Source organism: Meriones unguiculatus, chromosome 9, assembly GCF_030254825.1.
Source record: "Meriones unguiculatus strain TT.TT164.6M chromosome 9, Bangor_MerUng_6.1, whole genome shotgun sequence".
NCBI classification, from domain to species: domain Eukaryota; kingdom Metazoa; phylum Chordata; class Mammalia; order Rodentia; family Muridae; genus Meriones; species Meriones unguiculatus.
In genome coordinates, this window is record NC_083357.1 from 28,528,109 (window position 1) to 28,547,241 (window position 19,133).

The following is a 19,133-nucleotide window of genomic DNA, read 5'->3' on the forward strand; positions in this document are numbered from 1 at the left end:
CTCAATCTCTCCCAAACCCACCCTCTCTCCCTCATCTTCTTTCATGCCCCTCTCCAAGTGCAATGAAAGGGGAGGTCCTCCTCCCTTTCCATCTGATCAGAGCCTTTCAGGTCTCGTTGGCATTGTCTGCATTGTCCTCCTCTGTGGCCTGGTAAGGCTGCTTCCCACTCAGAAGAAGCCAGCTACTAAGCACAGACAGTCTCTGTTCCCCTTACTAGGGTGACTACTTGTATACTGAGCTGCCATGGGCTACATCTGAGCAGGGGTTCTAGGAATTGCATTAAAACTGTAGATTGCTTTTGGTAGAATGGCCATTTTCACTATGTTAATCCTACTGATCCTTGAGCAAGGGAGTTCTTTCCATCTTCTGTTATTTTCTTCAATTTCTTTCTTCAGAGAGTTGAAGATTTTTTCAAACAGGTCTTTCACTTTCTTGGTTAGAGTCACACCAAAATACTTTATGTTTTTGTGTGGCTATTGTGAAGGGTGTAGTCTCCCTAATTTCTTTCTCAGCCCTTTTGTCTTTCCCATACAAGAGGGCTACTGATTTTTTTGAGTTAATTTTGAATCCAGCCAAAGTGAAGGTCACCTTGCTGAAGGTGTTTATCAGCTGAAGGTGTTCTTTGGTTGAATTTTGGGGATCAGTCATGTATCATTTGCAAATAATGATACTTTGACTTCTTCCTTTTTGATTTGTATCCCCTTGATCTTCTTTAGTTGTCTTATTGCTTGAGCTAGGATTTCAAGTACAATGTTGAAGAGATACAGAGAGAGTGGGCAGCCTTGCCTTGTCCCTGATTTCAGTGAGATTGATTTAAGTTTCTCTCCATTGAGTTTGATGTTGGCTATAGGCTTGCTGTATGTTTTTTTTTTATTATGTTTGGATATGTGGCTTGTATTTCTGATCTCTCCAAGAATTTAAACATGAATGGGTGATGGATTTGGTCAAATGCTTTTTGGCATCTAAGGAGATGATCATGTGATTTTTCTCCTTTAGTATGTTTATATGGTGGATTACATAGATGCATTTTCATATACTGAACCACCCCTGCATGCCTGAGATGAAGCCTACTTGGTCATAGTGGATGATATCTTTTATGTGTTCTTGGATTTGGTTTGCAAGTATTCTATTGATTATTTTTGCATCAATGTTCATAAGAGAAATAGGTCTGAAGTTCTCTTTTTTTGGTTGGGTCTTTGTATGGTTTAGGTATTAAGGTGACTGTGGCTTCATAGAATGAGTTTGGTAATGTTTCTTCTGTTTCTATTTTGTGGAATAGTTTGAAAAAAATTTCAGTTAACTCTTCTTTCAAGGTCTGAGAGAATTCTGTGCTGAAACCATCTGACCCTGTGCTTTTATTTGGAAGGAAAACTTTTGATGACTGCTTCTATTTCCTTAGGGGATATAGGACTATCAATCTATTTACCTGTTCTTGATTTAATTTTGATAAATGGAATCTGTCAAGAAAATTGTCTCAGAAAAGATTCCTGTGCCCAGATATATTTGGTTCTTATGGAGCTCCTATCCTCTCCAGGTCATAGTAATTCCCCCTTCTTTCATATGATTCCCTGTACTCTGTCCAAGGTTTGGCTATGAATCTCAGCATCTGCTTTGATACACTGCTAGGTAGAGTCTTTCAAAGGCCCTTTATGGTAGGTTCCTGTCCTGTTTTTTGTTCTCTCCTACTTCCAATGTCCATCCCATTTGTTTTCTCAGTGAGGATTGATCCTCTTACCACAGAATCTCTTCTTGTTTAGCTTCTTTAGCTGTACAGATTTTAGTATGTTTGTCCTATCTTATAGATCTAGTATCCATTTATAAAAGGTAGAGATTGATGGGTTGAATTGCAAACTCTTTTTTTTTAGTTTTATTTATTTATTTATTTATTTATTTATTTATTTATTTTTAATTACAGTTTATTCACTTTGTAACCCCCCTGTAGTTCTCTTCCTCCTCCCCTTCAATCCCATCCTCCCTCCCCCTTCTCCACCCATTACCCTCCCCAAGTCCACTGATGGGGGAGATCCTCCTCTCCTTCCATCTGATCCTAGTCTATCAGGTCTCATCAGGTATGGCTGCATTGTCTTCCTCTGTGTCCTGATAAGGCTGCTCCTCCCTCAGGGGGAGGTAATCAAAGAGCAGGCCAATCAGTTCATGTCAGAGACAGTCCCTGTTCCCATTACTAGGAAACCCACTTGGACACTGAGCTGCTATGGGCTACATCTATGCAGGGGTTCTAGGTTATCTCCTTGAATGGCCTTTGGTTGGAGTGTCAGTCTCAGAAAAGACCCCTGTGCGCAGATTTTCTGGTTCTGATGCTTTCCTTGTGGAGCTCTTGTTCTCTCCAGGTCTTACTATCTCCCCCTTCTTTCATAAGATTCCCTGAACTCCGCTGGACCTCAACAACAACAGAATAACAAAAAGCCGACATGCACATGGAAACTGAACAACTTGTTACTCAATGACAGCTGGGTTAAGGAAGAAAGAAAGAAAGAAAGAAAGAAATTAAAGACTTCCTAGAATTCAATGAAAACGAAGGCACAGCATACCCAAATTTATGGGACACATTAAAAGCAGTGCTCAGAGGAAAATTTATAACACTAAGTGCCTTCAAGAAGAAATTTGTAACATCACATACAAGCACCTTAATGACCCAACTGAAAGCCCTAGGAAAAAAAGAAGCAGATATTCTTTTCTGGTCAAATTTGTTGGGTGTTCTGTAGGCCTCATGTATTCTAATTGGCCTCTCCTTTAGCTTGGGGAAATTTTCTTCAATGATTTTGTTGAAAATATTTTCTGGGCCTTGGAGAAGGGAGTCTTCTTTTTCCTCTATACCTATTATTCTTAGGTTTTGTATTTTCATATTGTCTTGCATTTCTTGGACGGTCTGTGTCAGGAATTTTTCAGATTTAACATTTTCTTTGACAGATATATCGATTTCTTCCATTGTATCTTCTACACCTGAGATTCATTCTTCCATCTCTTGTAGTCTGTTGGTTATGCTTACCTCTGTAGTTCCTGTTTTCTTCCCTAGATTCTTCCTTTCCATTATTTCTTCCATTTGTGTTTTCTTTAATTTTTCCAATTCTATCTTCAGGTCTTGAGTTGTTTTGTTTACTTCCTTCACCTGTCTGATTGTACTTTCCTGTTTTTCTTTTGTGGTACATCTATACAATGGAATATTACTCAGCAATGAAAAATAAGGAAATCATGAAATTTGCAGGTAAATGGTGGGATCTGGAAAGGATCATCCTGAGTGAGTTGTCCCAGAAGCAAAAAGACACACATGGTATATACTCACTCATATAGACATACAACATAGGACAAACCCACTAAAACCTGTGCATCTAAAGAAACTAAGCAAGAGAGAGGACCCTAACAAAAATGTCCAATCCCCATCCGGAAAGGCAAAGAGGATGGACACTAGAAGAAGAAGAAAACAGGAAACAACCTAGGAACCTACCACAGAGGGCCTCTGAAAGCCTCTGCCCTTCAGACTATCAAAGCAGATGCTGAGCCTGATGGGCAACTGTTGGGCAGAGTGAATGGAATTTTAGGTAAGAACTGGGAAATAATAAGAGCTGGAGAGGACAGGGTCTCCACAAGGAGAGCAACAGAACCAGAAAATTTGAACACAGGGAACTTCCCAGAGACTCATACTCCAACCAAGGACTATTCATAGAGATAACCCAGAACCCCTGCACAGATGTTGCCCAGGGCAGTTCAGAGTCCAATTGGGTTACATAGTAATGTGAAGAGGGACTGCCTCTGACATAATCTGATTGGCCTGCTCTTTGATCACCTCCCCCTGGGGGGGAGCAGCCTTACCAGGCCATAGTAGAGGACAATGCAGCTACTTTTGATATGAACTGATAGACTAAGATCAGAAAGGAGAGGAGAACCTCCCCTATCAGTGGACTTGGGGAGTGGCATGCAAGCAGAGGGAGGAGGGAGGGTGGGATTGGGAGGGGAGGAGGGAGGGGCTTATGGGGGGATGCGAATGAATAAAGTGTAATTGATGAAAATTAAAAAAAAAAAGAAGCAGATACACCCAAGAGGAGCAGATGGTTGGAAATAATCAAACTCAGGGCTGAAATCAATCAATTAGAAACAAATAAAACTATTCAAAGAATCAATGAAACAAAAAGCTGGTTCTTTGAGAAAATCAACAAGATTGACAAACCCTTAGCCAAGCTAACTAAAAGGCAGAGAGACACCACCCAAATCAACAAAATCAGAAATGAAAAGGGGGACACAATAAATTTGGGTAAATTGTGACTTCATTGTTATTGAATTTTAGGAAATCTCTAATTTCTTCTTTTATTTCTTCCCTGACCAAGCTGTCATCGAGTAGAGAGTTGTTTGGTTTCCACAGACATGTAGGCTTTTTGTTACTTCTGATGTTGTTGAGGTCTAGTTTTAGGCCAAATGGTCTGATAGGATACAATGGATTATTTTGATGCCTGGCCCCCATGCTGGGATTCTAGGGTGAACCGCCTTCAGCCTTTTAAAACATCGGTTCAGAGATCAAACTCGGGTCCAGCAAGCATTTTACTAACCTGCTCAGTTGGGCTGGGTTTTGAACAATACTTATGAGTTTGCAAACCAAACCCTTATGCTCTAGCAGGGAATGTGGCTTTTCAGGAAACATTCGATGGGGATTTACGTATAAAGGTAGAGAGCAATTTGTGCAGCTTTTGCTTTCTGCCCTGTAGAACGGACACTTTTCTACTTCTTCATCTCTTTGATAATGTTGTGCACTGACCTGGCAGACTTAGGTCGTCTGAGCCACGGTGCTCATATAGCCAACTGAGCCCCCGCTTCAGACAGTGATGTGGCCTTGGCTTTGAGGGTAAGACACTGAAATCCATACCATTGCATAAACTAAAAGGATTTGAAAATGTGCAATGTGAGCAGAGAGCAGATATTTTTCACCCTCGTGTGCTCAGGGCAAGATGTTTAATCAGATAGAACTAATAAGAAGCTTAAACTCTCTTTATTCGGAGTAAGTCTGTCCATGCAGGCAAGAGACACCATTGAGTACTCCCACTTGCAAGACTCTGGATTAAGAGACAGAGGGGAACATGACAACTGCTAACAGAAACGTGGAGTGAAATCAGGACTATCTATGGTGGGGCAAAATCTGATAAAGATGCAGTGGCTGTTTACCTGGTGTCAAAACAAGACAAAACATAAAACATAAACAACAACAACAACAAAAAACAGGCAGAGTTGGTTACCTGGTGTCAAAACAAAACAAAAAACAACAAAAACAGGCAGAGTTTGGGCTGTGCAGGGTGAGAAGAGGAGGAAAGGCATTCTGTGTTGAAAGAACAGGGTAATCAAAGGGCAGAGGGTTGAGCATGATAGCTGAAAGGAACAGTCTGGTCTGTGGCATAAGATAGCAAATCCATTAAGATCAAAACCAACAAAGACAGAAGCAACTCGGTGGTGGAGCCAGAATCAACATCTTCTTCCTTGGCCCTCTCATAAAATACAACAAGAAGGCCACTATTTCTTTTTCTCTCTTCTCCTTCCCTGCTTGTGGGCTAGCCCCTCCCAAGACATGAAGACATACTGAAGCCCCTGCTGACAATGATTACTGGCTTTGCAGCGGTCACTGCTCCAGCCTGGGCCTCCTTCTGCACAGAGGGCTTTCTGCCTAGAGTGCCCAGAGCACTAAGCCCACAGCAGGAAATGCACGGGAGGGAGAGGATTCATGAATGTTCAAGCCGCCTGTCCTCTGTGCATAGCCCCTCTGCAGGGTGTCACTGTCACTCAGAGCAGGCAGCCGGATTGGCCACCTACTCACTAAAGCATCCTTATTAATTTCCTTTCTCAAGTCCAAACTCCCTTTCCCAGAGTCGCCATCCAAATAAACTGCTCATGTTTATGTACTTGTTTCAGGAGGAAGTTTCTGGAAAGGGCAATCTCAGACAGCTTTGTTTAAGTCTATGGGTAGTACCCAGTACAAAGGGTTGGTGAACTGATATGGCAAGACTAGGGATGGAAGAGGCAAGACAGCTGACTACGACGTGGCTCAAGTAGGACTTACGTTGGTCCCATGGCTTCTACAAAATTCAAAGGAGAGTTTACATTACGTGTGCAGATATTTTGCCCATGTTTTTGATTCAGCTGCATGCTCAGTACATCCTGAGGCCAGAAGAAGGCATCAGATCCCCTGGAACTGGAGCCAGAGATGGTTGTAAGCCATGGTGCTGGGAGTTGAACCCAGGTCCTCTGGAAGAGCAGCAAGAGCTCCCAATTACTAAGCCACTTCTCCAGCCCTGCCTCAGTCCTTTCAGATTTACTGATTTATAACCTAAGGAGGCTTACCTGAATTATTTCCTGTGAGGTTCTTAGAAATGATATCTAGGTACAGTTGCCCTGCTTCTCCAAGCAGTATGTTCAAAGATTTCCTGTGACTGCTCAGATCTACAGATTCAAAGACCTGCATAAGCCATTGTTGCTGCCACAAGCTTCCAAAGCTAACCTGGCCTTTCATGTGCAGGCTCTGGTATTTCTTTTGCACCACAGCTTGTGTTTCGGAGAAGTCACTAACATGGGGTTCACTCGAATGCAAGCAGTGTGAGACTTCAAGTCTGCCTGTCACCTGAGGCAGCTGCTGAGTGACTGAGCAATGTTGAGTGTGCAGCGTGGACACCCTGGACCAAGGAAAGAGTCACAAAGGGAGGATTATTCAGTGCAGGGTTCTATCATACCAACCACAAAGCATGCCACTTAAAATTACGAAAGATCTCTGCAGTCCTGTATTTAGTAGCTTATACCATGGTTGACCGTGGGTAATTATACAGAAGAACTGAAGTCATAGAAAAGGAGCATGAGGACTTCTACTACTTGTATTACTTCTGTCTCCTATTTGAGAGCACCAGAGTAGGCTGCCTGAATGGAAGGCCTTGGTCAAGAAAGAGGCCTGGGGAGAGGTGGGCTAATGGCCATGCTTCCATGATCACCCTTGCTAGCTGTCAACCTCTCTTCTTGTATGGGATTTCTCTTCTTACCTAAAATTTTCATCAGACATGGAATTCACTTTGTGTGACCTCATTGCCAATAACTTGATGGCATAATGGGTTTCAAGCTCTGTTCAAAGTTCCCTGTCAGATGTCTCATCTGGACTTCTCATCACCCACCATCCTCATTTCTGATTCCAAAGGTCGAGGTTTGGAAGCACATGGAGAGGAGTCCTAACAGAAAGAGCACAGTGTTTCTTTTTCTTCTTTCTGAGCAGGGCCTCAGACTGACTCTGTCCAGTAGCTGATGTCAGAACAAGTGGCATTACAACTCCTCACAGGGAATTTTCTGCTTCTGAACTTTAAAAAAAAATAAAAGTGAAAATGTTGTTCTTGGAGTTGAGACAAGTGACATTCTGGAAATATCTGAATGTCCTTTTCTTCATACCAACTCTCTTAATTTATATCATTTGAAGTCCTGGAAAGAGTTTCTTAAGAAGCTAACATTTTAAAGAAAACCTGGGTAAAAACGTTTCTATTTTAAAAATAGATACCCAAAAGAAAGCAGTCTTTTTTTTTCCTGTCCAAGGGCACACGGTATTTTGAACTGTGCTATAGAGTCCTGCGTGATAAGTAGTCAAATACTGGAGGAAGATATGTTTTATGATGATGCTTATGTTATAAGATATGCTTAGGGAACCTAAGTATAAGTATAAGAGCCTAAGCATGGAAACTAAGAGTCACTGTCAAGATGCAAACTCTAGCTCCCACAGTGCTCTCAGGCGAGCTGATGTGTCGTGGAGTTGCCGCTGTCACGCCAGAGAGCGGGGCTGTAGAATGTCTCCTGCTCAGAAACATGTCAAGTGGGAGTACAGGGAGCACCATCCATATGAGAGGGAGGTTTTGGTGAATAAAATAGTGGAAATTCTTTTTGGCCAAATTGATTACTCCATACTGTAATAATCCAGACACACGTCTGCTATATGCACTACTCAGCAAAAGGAAGATTATTACCCACATTATTATAAACACTAAAGTTAAAATATTTCCCCAGCTCTCCTATGGTCAACTCCCCACACAGCATCATAATGAGGAGCATTCCCAAGTCTGGGGCTGTGGGATGGAGCAGAGTGGGGATGCTTTCAGAAGGAGTCAGAATCAACCTGAATGTAACTGAACCCTGTGCTCCATGAAAGCACTTAGATTGCAGAAATCCAGTACTTTGTAAACTGCACAGAGAGGAACAGACTTTCATCTTCTTCCATTTTGTCCTATTTTAGTATAAGCCATAATGCAGTCTGGGTTCAGGAGGCATGCCTGTTTAGCAGAGGGATTGTAACCTAATTTGTTGGAAGGAAAAAGAAAACCAGAAAGCCACTTTGCAAATGTTTGATTCTCCAATCTCTCCAGCCTGAAGCATTAGCAGAAAGTGAATGCATTTTGCTTTTCCCATTATAATTGCCAGACTTCTCTTTATGTTATTCAGGTAATAGCATTACCATCCCATTTCACAGGTAAGGAAATTAAGCTTGGAAAGGCTGAGAGACATGGATGGACCTGAAAGACATGTTAAGTGAAATAAATCAGGTAGCACAAGACAAACCTTGCATGAACTCACACATATAGGAAATCTAAAATGATGATGCTATAAAATTTGAGAGAATGAGGATTACCAGTGATTGAGGAGAGTAGAGAGAAATGAGAAACTCACTGGACAACATGGTAATTACAATGACAATGTGTTTCATTCTTGAAAAACTCACAGTGCATACTAAGAGTTTTCACAATAAAATGCTGTTAAATAATGTATTTGTTACCTAGCCTGACCTGAACCATTACAGAACATACATATGCTTCAAAACATCAAGGTACAATCAGTGCATAGATTATACATAGAATATATATTATTTTATAAAGGGCACTGTTACTATAACAACGTGCTTATGACACCAGCCCTTCATGGTCACATTAGTGAACAGATCTTTTGATCTAATTTACTATTCGTTTCTTAGTATACTCAGCAATATTGAAGATGGTTTTCATGCTTTTTCCTTCCATTCTTATTACAGTACTAACACGATTCTTGTAAAAACCAGACCTTGGGGATTTTTTTCTCATATAAAGTCTTAATCCTTAATCATAGAGACAACTATTCATCTTCTCTTTCCACTTGGGACTGAGAAATCTATGTCAGATGCAGTCAGACTCTTAAGCCCTCCACTTCTGATGGAATGGTCTTTAACATATATATATATATATATATATGTGTGTGTGTGTGTGTGTGTGTGTGTGTGTGTGTGTGTACATATAATGATATACATATGATAGGAAGAAAACAAGGAGCTATAGCGTCACTATTCTTTAATAAGTCGGCAAGGTCTTACTATGTGTGGAGGGAGTGCTGAGAGATACGCTGTACAGGGCAGAATGCCCGGCTCTGCTGTCCTGGCGCTTATCACTGGGTCACTTTTAAGCCACCGGAACAGCATATATAATCTCCCAGAAGTTACAAAACAGAAAAGCATCATGACTTTTGATTTCCAGTAAGTAGAAACTGGGAAAACCAGAGTGAAAGAAGCTCTGCTCAAATGTCCTCCCAGTAGAGACTCTATTTCTGCACATTCAGAGCCCTTGAGTTTTGGAATTAGACAATGTGAGTTCAAATCCTCATTGTAATCGCATTTGTGTACCAAACCTGAGCTTCTGAATGTATTACGTGACAATAACGAACTTCCTAACTCGTATGATTCGATGGTAGTAAAATTAAATAGAGTGTGGATAGCGTTAGGCTAATACCCAAGAATAAACAGCGGCACCATCTCACTGGTGTCAGAAGACGCATGACAGCACACTGCAAAGCTAAAACCTTTTTTTCATTACACTAGTGGTTCTCCGCAGCTTCTCATTCAGGATGTAAAAGCGAGTTCAGAAGCAACCCCGTCCAGGGATCGGATGTAAAATCAGACACTGGAAGTAGCTCCTCCTCTCTACTGTTCCATCAATATCCAGCCTCCAAGTGGCACTTTTGTTTATTCTGCCTCAGGCTCTACAGAAAAAAAAACAAAACTAATGATCTATCAAATGTCGAAGTAGTATCAATGTTATTTATTTCACTTGGTATTTAAAAAAGAAAACATTATTATTTCTCCTACAAACAAAATAAAAATTCAGATGTGGAGCCTTGAATTGGAGATAGCCTATGTTATGAAACCTGTCTACACACACGCACAGGTGTGTGTGCGCGCACACACCACACACACACACACACACACACACACGGTGGGAGATGTCCTGGAAAGTTCTGCCCTAACTCTCTGTACCTACTCGTACCAGAATAAATTACATTTTACCCAGGCCAGGAGCTGTAAGGAAGGCATCATTAAAGATTTCAAGGTTGGTGCATAAATGGATTGACTAAGTGCTCTCATGCTGCAGCTCACAGCAATCAAAGTTGTCTGCTGAGCTTTAGCTAATGTCCTGCTCATTTGTTACTGTGGCCTAGATAGCCTTATCTTCAGTTGCTTCCCTTATCCCACTGCAACATGGAGATCCTCCTGGCTCTGGAATTTTCCTCTCAGTGTTTGCTATAGGTTTAGAAAGCGAGGCCTCCCACAGGCTGGCCCTGGAGCAGGCAGGCCTGAAAGGACCCCTTTTGAGAGGCCAGCTGTTGAGGCAGAGAAACTCTAAAGGTAAGGAACTGTTCCATTTACCAGGAGGTAAGTCCACCAAAGCAGAGCCAAGCTTTTCTATTCAGAGAGAGAGAAAAAAGAATAATCTTTTGAAGTTGTCTGAAGGCCACGTTCAATTGGATCAAGAACTGAAGATCTGACCATATTGAAAATTAGCATTGCTAATGAAGTTTTCGGAGAACCAAAGATTATTTTAATCTGTTTAACCTTTTCTATAAATACTTAACTTAGAAAACATTGTGTTGCTATTTTTGATCATCTAATAATGGACAAACATTATTTCAAGGCAGTAGAAATGGTGCTAATACTGTTTTTCAAGAAGAGCCTTTAAATCTTGGCACATTGCTTCACCCTGTCAGTGTTCCTCCACGTTAGAGTGGCAGCTGATGGAACTGTCTGGTCAACTGGAAGGTAAGAAGCAATCGGAGTGGCTCGGCGACAGGACTATTGGCTCTCTAGAGACCCACTAGTGGACAAGAATCCCTGCAGGTCTAGAGCAGCGGTTCTTGCCTGTGGGTGGGGATCCCTTTGTGGGTCAAACAACCCTTTCACGGCGGTTGAATATCAGATGTCTTGCATGTAATGTATTTACATTAAAACCCATGAGAGTAGTAAAATTACAGTTATGAAGTAAAAACAAAATAATTTGACGGTTGGAGGTCACCACAACATGAGGAAGCGTATTAAAGGGCCACAGCATCAGGAAGGCTGAGAACCGCTGTACTAATACGAAAACAGCAACAGCTTTGCGCACCTGAATTGTGCTTCAGTGCTGTTACTGTTAATGACTTAGTTTTATTTAGAGTTATCCCAGCCTTGTCTGTTATCATGTTGACTCATGGTTTGGGTCAGCCACACACTTACCCACTAAATACCTGCTGAATATCTATTTCATTCCATATGCTCTAATTTGGAAGAAATACTTGACTAAGTCCTCCTTGTCTGGGGTGCTGGCTCACTCAGTTGGTAGCATGCTTGCCTTACAAACATGATCTACCTCCAAACTACAGAATGCAAGTGAAAATGCTGGGCCTAGAAGCATACATTGGTAAATCCATTGCTGGGAAGGCAGAGACAGCAGGATCTCTGGGACTTGGAGACCAAGCTTGCTAACCTCCTAGGCAAACTCCAGGCCCTTAGGAAGCCCTGTGTCAAAGAAATGAGGGAGATAACTTCTGAAGACTGAGACCAAAGGTTCTGTTTTCACCTCCCCCACATTCATGAACACAAATGAGAGACAGAGAGAGAGAATGAACAAGAGAGAGAGCAGGAAAGGCGATAATTAAATGACAAGGACATAAGCAAGAGGAAGAGAGGGAGGGGTAAGGAGAGAGTGCGTAGTACACAAACACAGCAAAAAGTGTGGGCTAATGCAAGTGGGAGATCTGAACAGAGGTGGGAAGATTCCTTTTTAACTAGTAGTCAAAAAAGGACCCTCAGAGCAACAGGTAGAACTGAAGAGTGAGGGAACTGACAGCAGGACAGTTTCTCAGGAGCTGGGGCTTCAGGCAGGAGAGTGGGAGGAGCAATGATTATAGAGGCCAGTTTGCTGAAGAGTGAGGAAGGAGAAATAGAACAGCAGATGGAGCCAGATCCTCAAGGCTTTAAGGGCAGAGTGAAGAGCTTTGATTTCTCTCAAGCCTGCTTGCTAGACTCTAATTGAAGCAACATTCCCAGACAAGTGATTGGTCTAGTTTACGTATCACAGGACTTACTATGGGTAAGTTTTGCACTCACAGAATACTGTGGAATTAGCAAGACCTACTGAGACTCCTTGCTGATGATGGTGAAGAACATGTGGATGCTTTGTCTAGAACAGTAGTGAGCTGGCCACTTGAGCACTCCTTTCGGGAAAGCTAACCTAGTCAGAAGAGCACACTTTACTTATTAGCTTTGCTGTCTTATCTAGTCTAAGTTGATCCAGAAAGTCTTTTGAAAGAAATTCTTAAATCCTTTTCTCTTAGTATGAGGAAAACTGAAACACAAACAAATCAGGGGCATACCCAGGGCCACACAGGATATCACTAACAAAAGCAAGATGGAACCTCACATCTCCTTGTTAAATTTGCTCCCAAGTGTCACAGGAACCTTGTCTCTCCATGTGGATTAGTATCTAGTCATCCTTGTATGCTTAATACACAATGATTTAGGTAGCATGGTGGGGCAGATGCAGTGGGTTATTTGACAGCTAGATAATTGTTGGCCTAGTCTTAGAGCTCAGCTTTACTAACTATTGGCCATGCTCTTAAAGACAAGCCTCATCTGTCAATGATAATGTCCAAATAAAGTGATATTTTGAAAACACCACTTCCAAGACTGCCTGAAACAGAGTCAAGAATGGTCGTGGTTATTACATAGAAGATGCTCTTTAAATCTCTTCACATTCAAAGCTGATGAGGAGTGCTCACTGGCCACCCTGAAGAGCTAGAAAACTGTAAAAGTATGTGTTTCCTCAATGGCAGCACCACTGACAAAAGGACCCCCTGATTCTGCTCGTCATCTCTTGGGAGATCAGTGGCCTTTGGCATGAGGTATCTTTCCTTCCACCAATTCTGCATTCGATAATTCTGGAAATACTTATTGAGTGGGTATTTAAACATGCAGGCCTTTTTAGTTGGCTTCACTCAATTTCTCTTACTGCAATGTGATAACTTTTCAATAAGCACATGCTAGTGATGGAGAGAAAGCATGTGTGTTGAGGGGTAGAATCCTATGAGAATTTCAAAGGACCATGGGGTTCATGCTTTTTGAAGATTTTGAAAGCTTCTTACGCATTAGGAGCAAGATTTCAAGCTAGAGCTGAACCTAGTGTTAGCACACTTGCCCCCAATGCCTTAAGCCTTAGCTTCTATCCTCGGTACTGTTGAGAAAAAAAACAAAAAAAGGAGCAAGATCAAATGAGGAAGAGGCAGCAAGCCAAAGGCCCTGTGCACACACTTGGATTGGAAAGCACTGCCTTGTCTATCTTTCATTCCACCTTTACACCTCCCTGTCAAGAACTGTGAGATGTTGGCATGCCCATTTTACAGAGAGAAAACTAAAGACGTCAAAAGGTTCCCAGTTCACCTAGCCAGTAAGAAAAGAACTGGCACATGATTCTAGGTTGCTTCACTCTTTATCACATTTGGGGTGTGATTTGCTCCCATGCCTCCCATTCTTAGCAGAAAAAAAAGGGGGGGATAGAAAAGAACTGATGATGACATGTGTGTATGTCTCTACAAGAAGAGACACAGACAGACAGAAACAAAAAGAGAGACAAACAAGACTGATCAGATCCTGGATTACTAACCATGGATTAAACACATGGCAGCCTGTTCAAGTTTCTGTTGGGCATCAGTAGCTGAGCAATAGACAAAGCTGGAACACCAACTAAACCTATCCCTGTGTTGAGCAGGGTGCTCCTTTAAGAAAGGGAGGATTGCAGGATTCCTCTTTGTGTTTCAGTACAGATCTTTGGGGACACCATCCTCGGAGGGTTATACAATATCCTCAGGGAAGCCAACCGAGGAGGGTTTGCAACCTGCAAAGGTCTCTCCCTGTGTTCTGGCCCAGCTTCCCAGAACACATCGCCTCCGGGTGTCAAGACTGCCTCCCCTTGAAGAAGTGAATGCCACTTCTTTCTGTAAAGGAAAGGAAGAAATTAGTGTCCTGCTCAAGCCTCTGCCAGTTTTTTAGCTTTGTGATTTTTGCAGGCCTTCATTAACACTAGCATGATGAACGAGCACCGAGTTGTGCTTTGTCCCCTCCGTGGTCCCCAGAGTCTGAACAGCTGCCTTCCAGTGCCATCACCTTAATGATTATTTATGGACAGGGCATGAATTTCCAAATGGCTATCATGCATAACACCCATGCATTTCCATAAAAACCAGAGCATTAAAAAAGACAAACAAACATAGATTTGCCTCATCTATGCAAATCTATTCCTGAGGATTTAATGAAACCACTGTTTCCTCATGCCCTCAACAGGCAAAATCCTGGCGTGTGTTCAGCTCCCAGTTTGATTTGAAGTGCTGTGCCTGAGAGAGGAGGGGATGTCTGAGTAAGAGGGGGGCTGGTGCCGCTCTCTGCTCTCCACATGCTTGTGCAGAGCAGCCCTGTACTTGCAGTTGTGAACAGAGAGCCAAGTGTGGGAGTGCACAACGGAGGCAACCACCTCCCCACAGAGCAGGCGGCTTCGCATCAAGGAGTATCAGGTTCCTGTACTCAGCTGTGGGCCGTCACTGTCTACTCAGACGGCTGCTTTCCCCTCTCTCTGCAAGAAGGCAGGAGCTGCTGTCTGATTGGTATAGCATCTCACTTTCCCTCCGCATTGATTTCTTGTCCTCCTCCTTTGCTTCATAAAGAGGGACAAGAGCTGGTGCTGTGGACAGAGAAGCCTCATTTCTAGTATGAGACAACCTTTATTTTTTTTCAGGAGAGGGAAGTTGGATTATCAATTCTTTTGTAAATGTGTATGGTGATATTTGCTCCGGTAAGTTCATCTCTCTATTGATTTACCCCTCTCTCTCTCTCTCTCTCTCTGTATGTGTGTGTGTGTATAAGTACATCTGTACTGTACACTTTTCTTTCCCAATGTGATTTTTAAAAAAATATTTAGTGATGATGTCTTTTTCCCCTTTAACTTTTATGCTTCCTTTTATGCATGTTTAAACCAAAGAGTCTGGGTTATATAGGATGATTCTCACATTCACTGGTGAAATATATACTGGGATTCTGGGTTTCTTTTAACACAGTAAGAAAACTATTTAAGCAAAGTTATATTAGACTTCATAAAAATGTAATGTCATTCCATCTGAGCCTTCTTTCAGAATGTTTAATGTTCTGAGTTTATTCATTGTGCTACAGCCTGCTTACCATTTTAATTAAAGTTTCTTCATCAGTATCATAGTGAGGATGTCTTCAACTTTTAAATAGCTACCAAATACTATGTGTGTGTTAGTCTCATAAGGTCTTATGCCAAGGTACAATCCTGAGACACTATTTAAAGGAACTGAACTTCTATACAAAAAAAAAAAATACTCATATTGCTAAAGCAAATGTCTTGCATTGCATGAAAAGCTGGGCTTCAAGTGGCCATTGTTCCTTTTCTGGTTTTCTTTGTATTGTGTATTTGTGCCACCATCTGCCAGATGCCCAGCCCTGACTCTCGTGTGACCATGGCTCAAGCTGATCAGGAGAAAAGTTGCTGTTGTTCAAACTGAAGCAGAATGGCTGTCTGGTCACATCTGCTCAGAGTCATAATTTCTAAATGCTTCACCTGGTTAGCTGAAGACAGACGAAGGTCTGAATTCTTTATTGCTAATTCAGAAATCTAAGAGAAAGTCTATTAATATAATTATTGTAGATACAGATGGTAAGACATTAACTAATTGTGTCAATGTTTCAGAAACAAACATGCTTTTTTTCCCCACACAATCAGAAAATCTACATAGCCTTTTTCATAGTAAATGAACTACAGAATGTATTCATAACCAAAGTTAAGGGCATCTTTAAATCAGAAGCAAAAGCCTGGCAATTTTCAGAGGTTTTGAAAGTAAAAGTCGAGAATTCCATGCTAGAACTCTGAAGCACATATTCTTGAATAACAATTTTTGGAACTGTGACTTGGTGTCAGTCTAACTCGAAGGAAAGAACTGACCCTCCTGGGTGCTGCCTTCGGGGCACTCTGCAATGCACCTGATATTTGCATGCCAAAATGGAACTGCTCATTCTGATAATCAGTCTGGATTTTGATTAATCTAGCTTCATGAATAAATTCCCTCAAGCCCCCCTGACTGTATTGCCTGATCCTAGTTCCTGTGAATGTGTTCTCAGTAACAACCTCAGATGTTTATACATATTATAGGAATTAAGTGTACCCTAGCAGGTAATCTGTTGAAAAATAAAATAAGCATGGCTTTTATTCTTGAGCCAAGTAAGTGAAAGCATTAGCAATGTGCAGGCCCTGTACTCTCTCTAGCGCATATAGCCAACTCTCTACCTCCTTTTTACATCTTGGATGAAATTCTTTCAAAGCCAGCTGTAACAGGTTGCATGTAAAGTCATGAGCTATAAATGGAGTTGTCGGCATATGAAACTACACCACAATAGTAGCGGAGTTTGAGGAAATGATGACTAACAAGTGTCTGTGTTTTCCTTTGCTAATTATGGAAGAGTCAGGGCTCCATACAGGAAGCCTAGGGAAGTCAACTAGATCATAATAATTTCCCGAAGTTAGAATCACTGACCATCAGTTTCAGTTGGGACAAGTCTGCATGCTCTTTAATTGTATCCCCCCTGATGAGTCCAGAATATCATGTCCAGAAAAGTCAGTTGTAATCTATTTTAAAGAATTGCAAAGCCCAATGCTGTGTTGAACAAAAACAATGCTGTGATGTTGAGTTTTTCCACAATGAAGTCATCTGTTCTTTTGGCAAAATGAAGAAGGCAATGGCTGTTTCCAGGTGGTAAATACACTATATATCTGGCACTTGGCTGAGCATGTTAGTTGGCTTTTCTCCTCTAGTCTTCATAGTCAGTCTGAGGAAGCTAATCTTACCTCCCCATTTTGCAGATAAGAAAATGGAGACAGAGAAAGTGTGCAACTGGTTGAGATGACACAGTGGCCCAATGAGATGGAGTGAGTGGCACAACCATCCATGAGTCAGGGCTTCACCTAGTCAACATAACCTATGACCAATTCTTAAGTCACAGTGATTTTCAGGCGCTTAACAATAACACAACATGTTTCCCCTGGTATTTTTTCCTCCTCTGACAATAGATAACCTCCTTTTTCTCACACTGTGCTTTTGTAACTCCAGGCTAATTATGTGCCTAAAAAACCACTCAATTTGTGCAGCTACCAAGATGTGGCTGCAGAGAAAGGAAGCCAGCCTGGGGAGAGACAATATGCAGATGTGGCTAAATTAAGGCATCCCTGTAACTGAGCAAGACAAATCTGTCCCTTGACTTTCAGTCTGTGAACAAAGAGTCCAAATAAAGATGCCAAGATAATTTGGAAATATCAGTATCTCAAGGCACCCAGCTTGTCATAGATACAAAGTACAAAAAGGCAATTCCGCTTGATTTGATTCACTTGGGAGAACTTTGTAGAATTCTCATCTTCTGTTAGTCGCCCCCATAATTTTCCTTCTATTATTTGGTTAACTGGAAAGGGCTTCAGTTAGCATATTGTTCTCTATAAGCCAGGTAATTAAAAATGAACGCAACTGCCATTGAGGGAGCTGAACACTGACAGAGTTGAAGTCCTGAGTTCTGAAACACATTCCTTTGCACCCGGGCACTGAGCTCCCCATTTGAAATCCATCCAAGCCAATAGAATTCAGACAAGTCTTCCAGGGGAAATTTTTGACTAACATAGAATCAATATGTTTGAAATTTCCCCTCAAGCAGCAGCATAGAAGCAGAGCAACAGCACTCATGGTAAATCTGGGAAACCCTGTGCTGTCTTCCATTCTACCTGAGAGGATTCAGAGCGATGAGAATGTGGCTAGAATATAAAGTCTAGCTCAGGATATACTTACTATATTTTACCAAAGCCCAAAAGGATATAAAAAAATGAAGGAACAAACACAAATTCATTGGTGGCACCCAGAGTTAAATTCTGAAGTGGTGATCACAATATTGAGGGGTGTTCTGTGTGATTTGCTGACTAATGAGCAGTAGTTTGGAGCTACCACTTACAGAGACAGTTAGACGGTTAAAAGCTCAAAGTGCAGTGCACAGTGGAATGTTTCTAAGCTGACAGTCATTTTGGCAGAAGCAACAACACAATTCTGCAGTCTCTCTCCTCCTGTTCTTGACTAAGACATAATCTAGTAGCTTAATCAGCAAGTGTGGTTTTAGAGCCAACACCAATAAAGAAATGCGGATCACTTTCTTTTTTGATGAGTATTTGTGAAGGTTCTAAATGTACCAAGAGCCACCAAACATAGACTTTTGCTCTAAGAAAATATGTTGGGCTCAGGCCCAGGGCTCATCAAATGTATGCCATTTCTTAAAACTAATCTTAAAAACATTTTATAAAGAAAATCATCTTCCAGTCTGCCTTCTTCAGAGAGATCACTAAATCCCAAATAGCACTGAATTTCAACCCCATCCAATCTGTGCTTATTTCGTTCTGCCTTTCTTTTAGATACAGACATGTGTCCTTAAACTTATTGATCATCGAATGTTTAGAAAGAACCCATTACATGTGGAGAAAGTGACTGGTGTAAAGACAAAGGGTGTTGGAGAATTCTTGAATTTGACACCAGTCTCACTGCAGACTACTGTGCGAATAAAGCAGGGGTCTTATTAGGTACAGAAGAATCACTGGAGCCTGGCATCAGCACAAGAAGGAGCCAATACTTTAAAAGAGGGTTTTGATCAATGGTGTGTGTCTTTAAATGTAAATGTATATTATATATATTATATAAAGGTGTATATATATATTATATAAAAGTAATACATATAACCTATATATAAAGGTTA

General features: G+C 41.5%; 1 protein-coding gene across 2 annotated transcripts in view; it reads left to right on the forward strand.

Moving 5' to 3' along the window:
• Nucleotides 1-19,133, forward strand: part of Synpr (synaptoporin) — a 325,062-nt gene that overhangs the window by 145,654 nt on the left and 160,275 nt on the right. Inside the window, exon 1 of one of the 2 annotated variants that reach the window (XM_060390978.1) lies at nt 14,701-15,132. The exons of the other annotated variant lie outside the window; for it this stretch is intronic. Coding sequence (XP_060246961.1) covers nt 15,109-15,132 — 24 coding nt within the window. The 5' untranslated portion in view covers nt 14,701-15,108. Of the gene's footprint in view, nt 1-14,700; nt 15,133-19,133 lie in introns of those variants that run through there. 2 annotated transcript variants of the gene reach the window in all.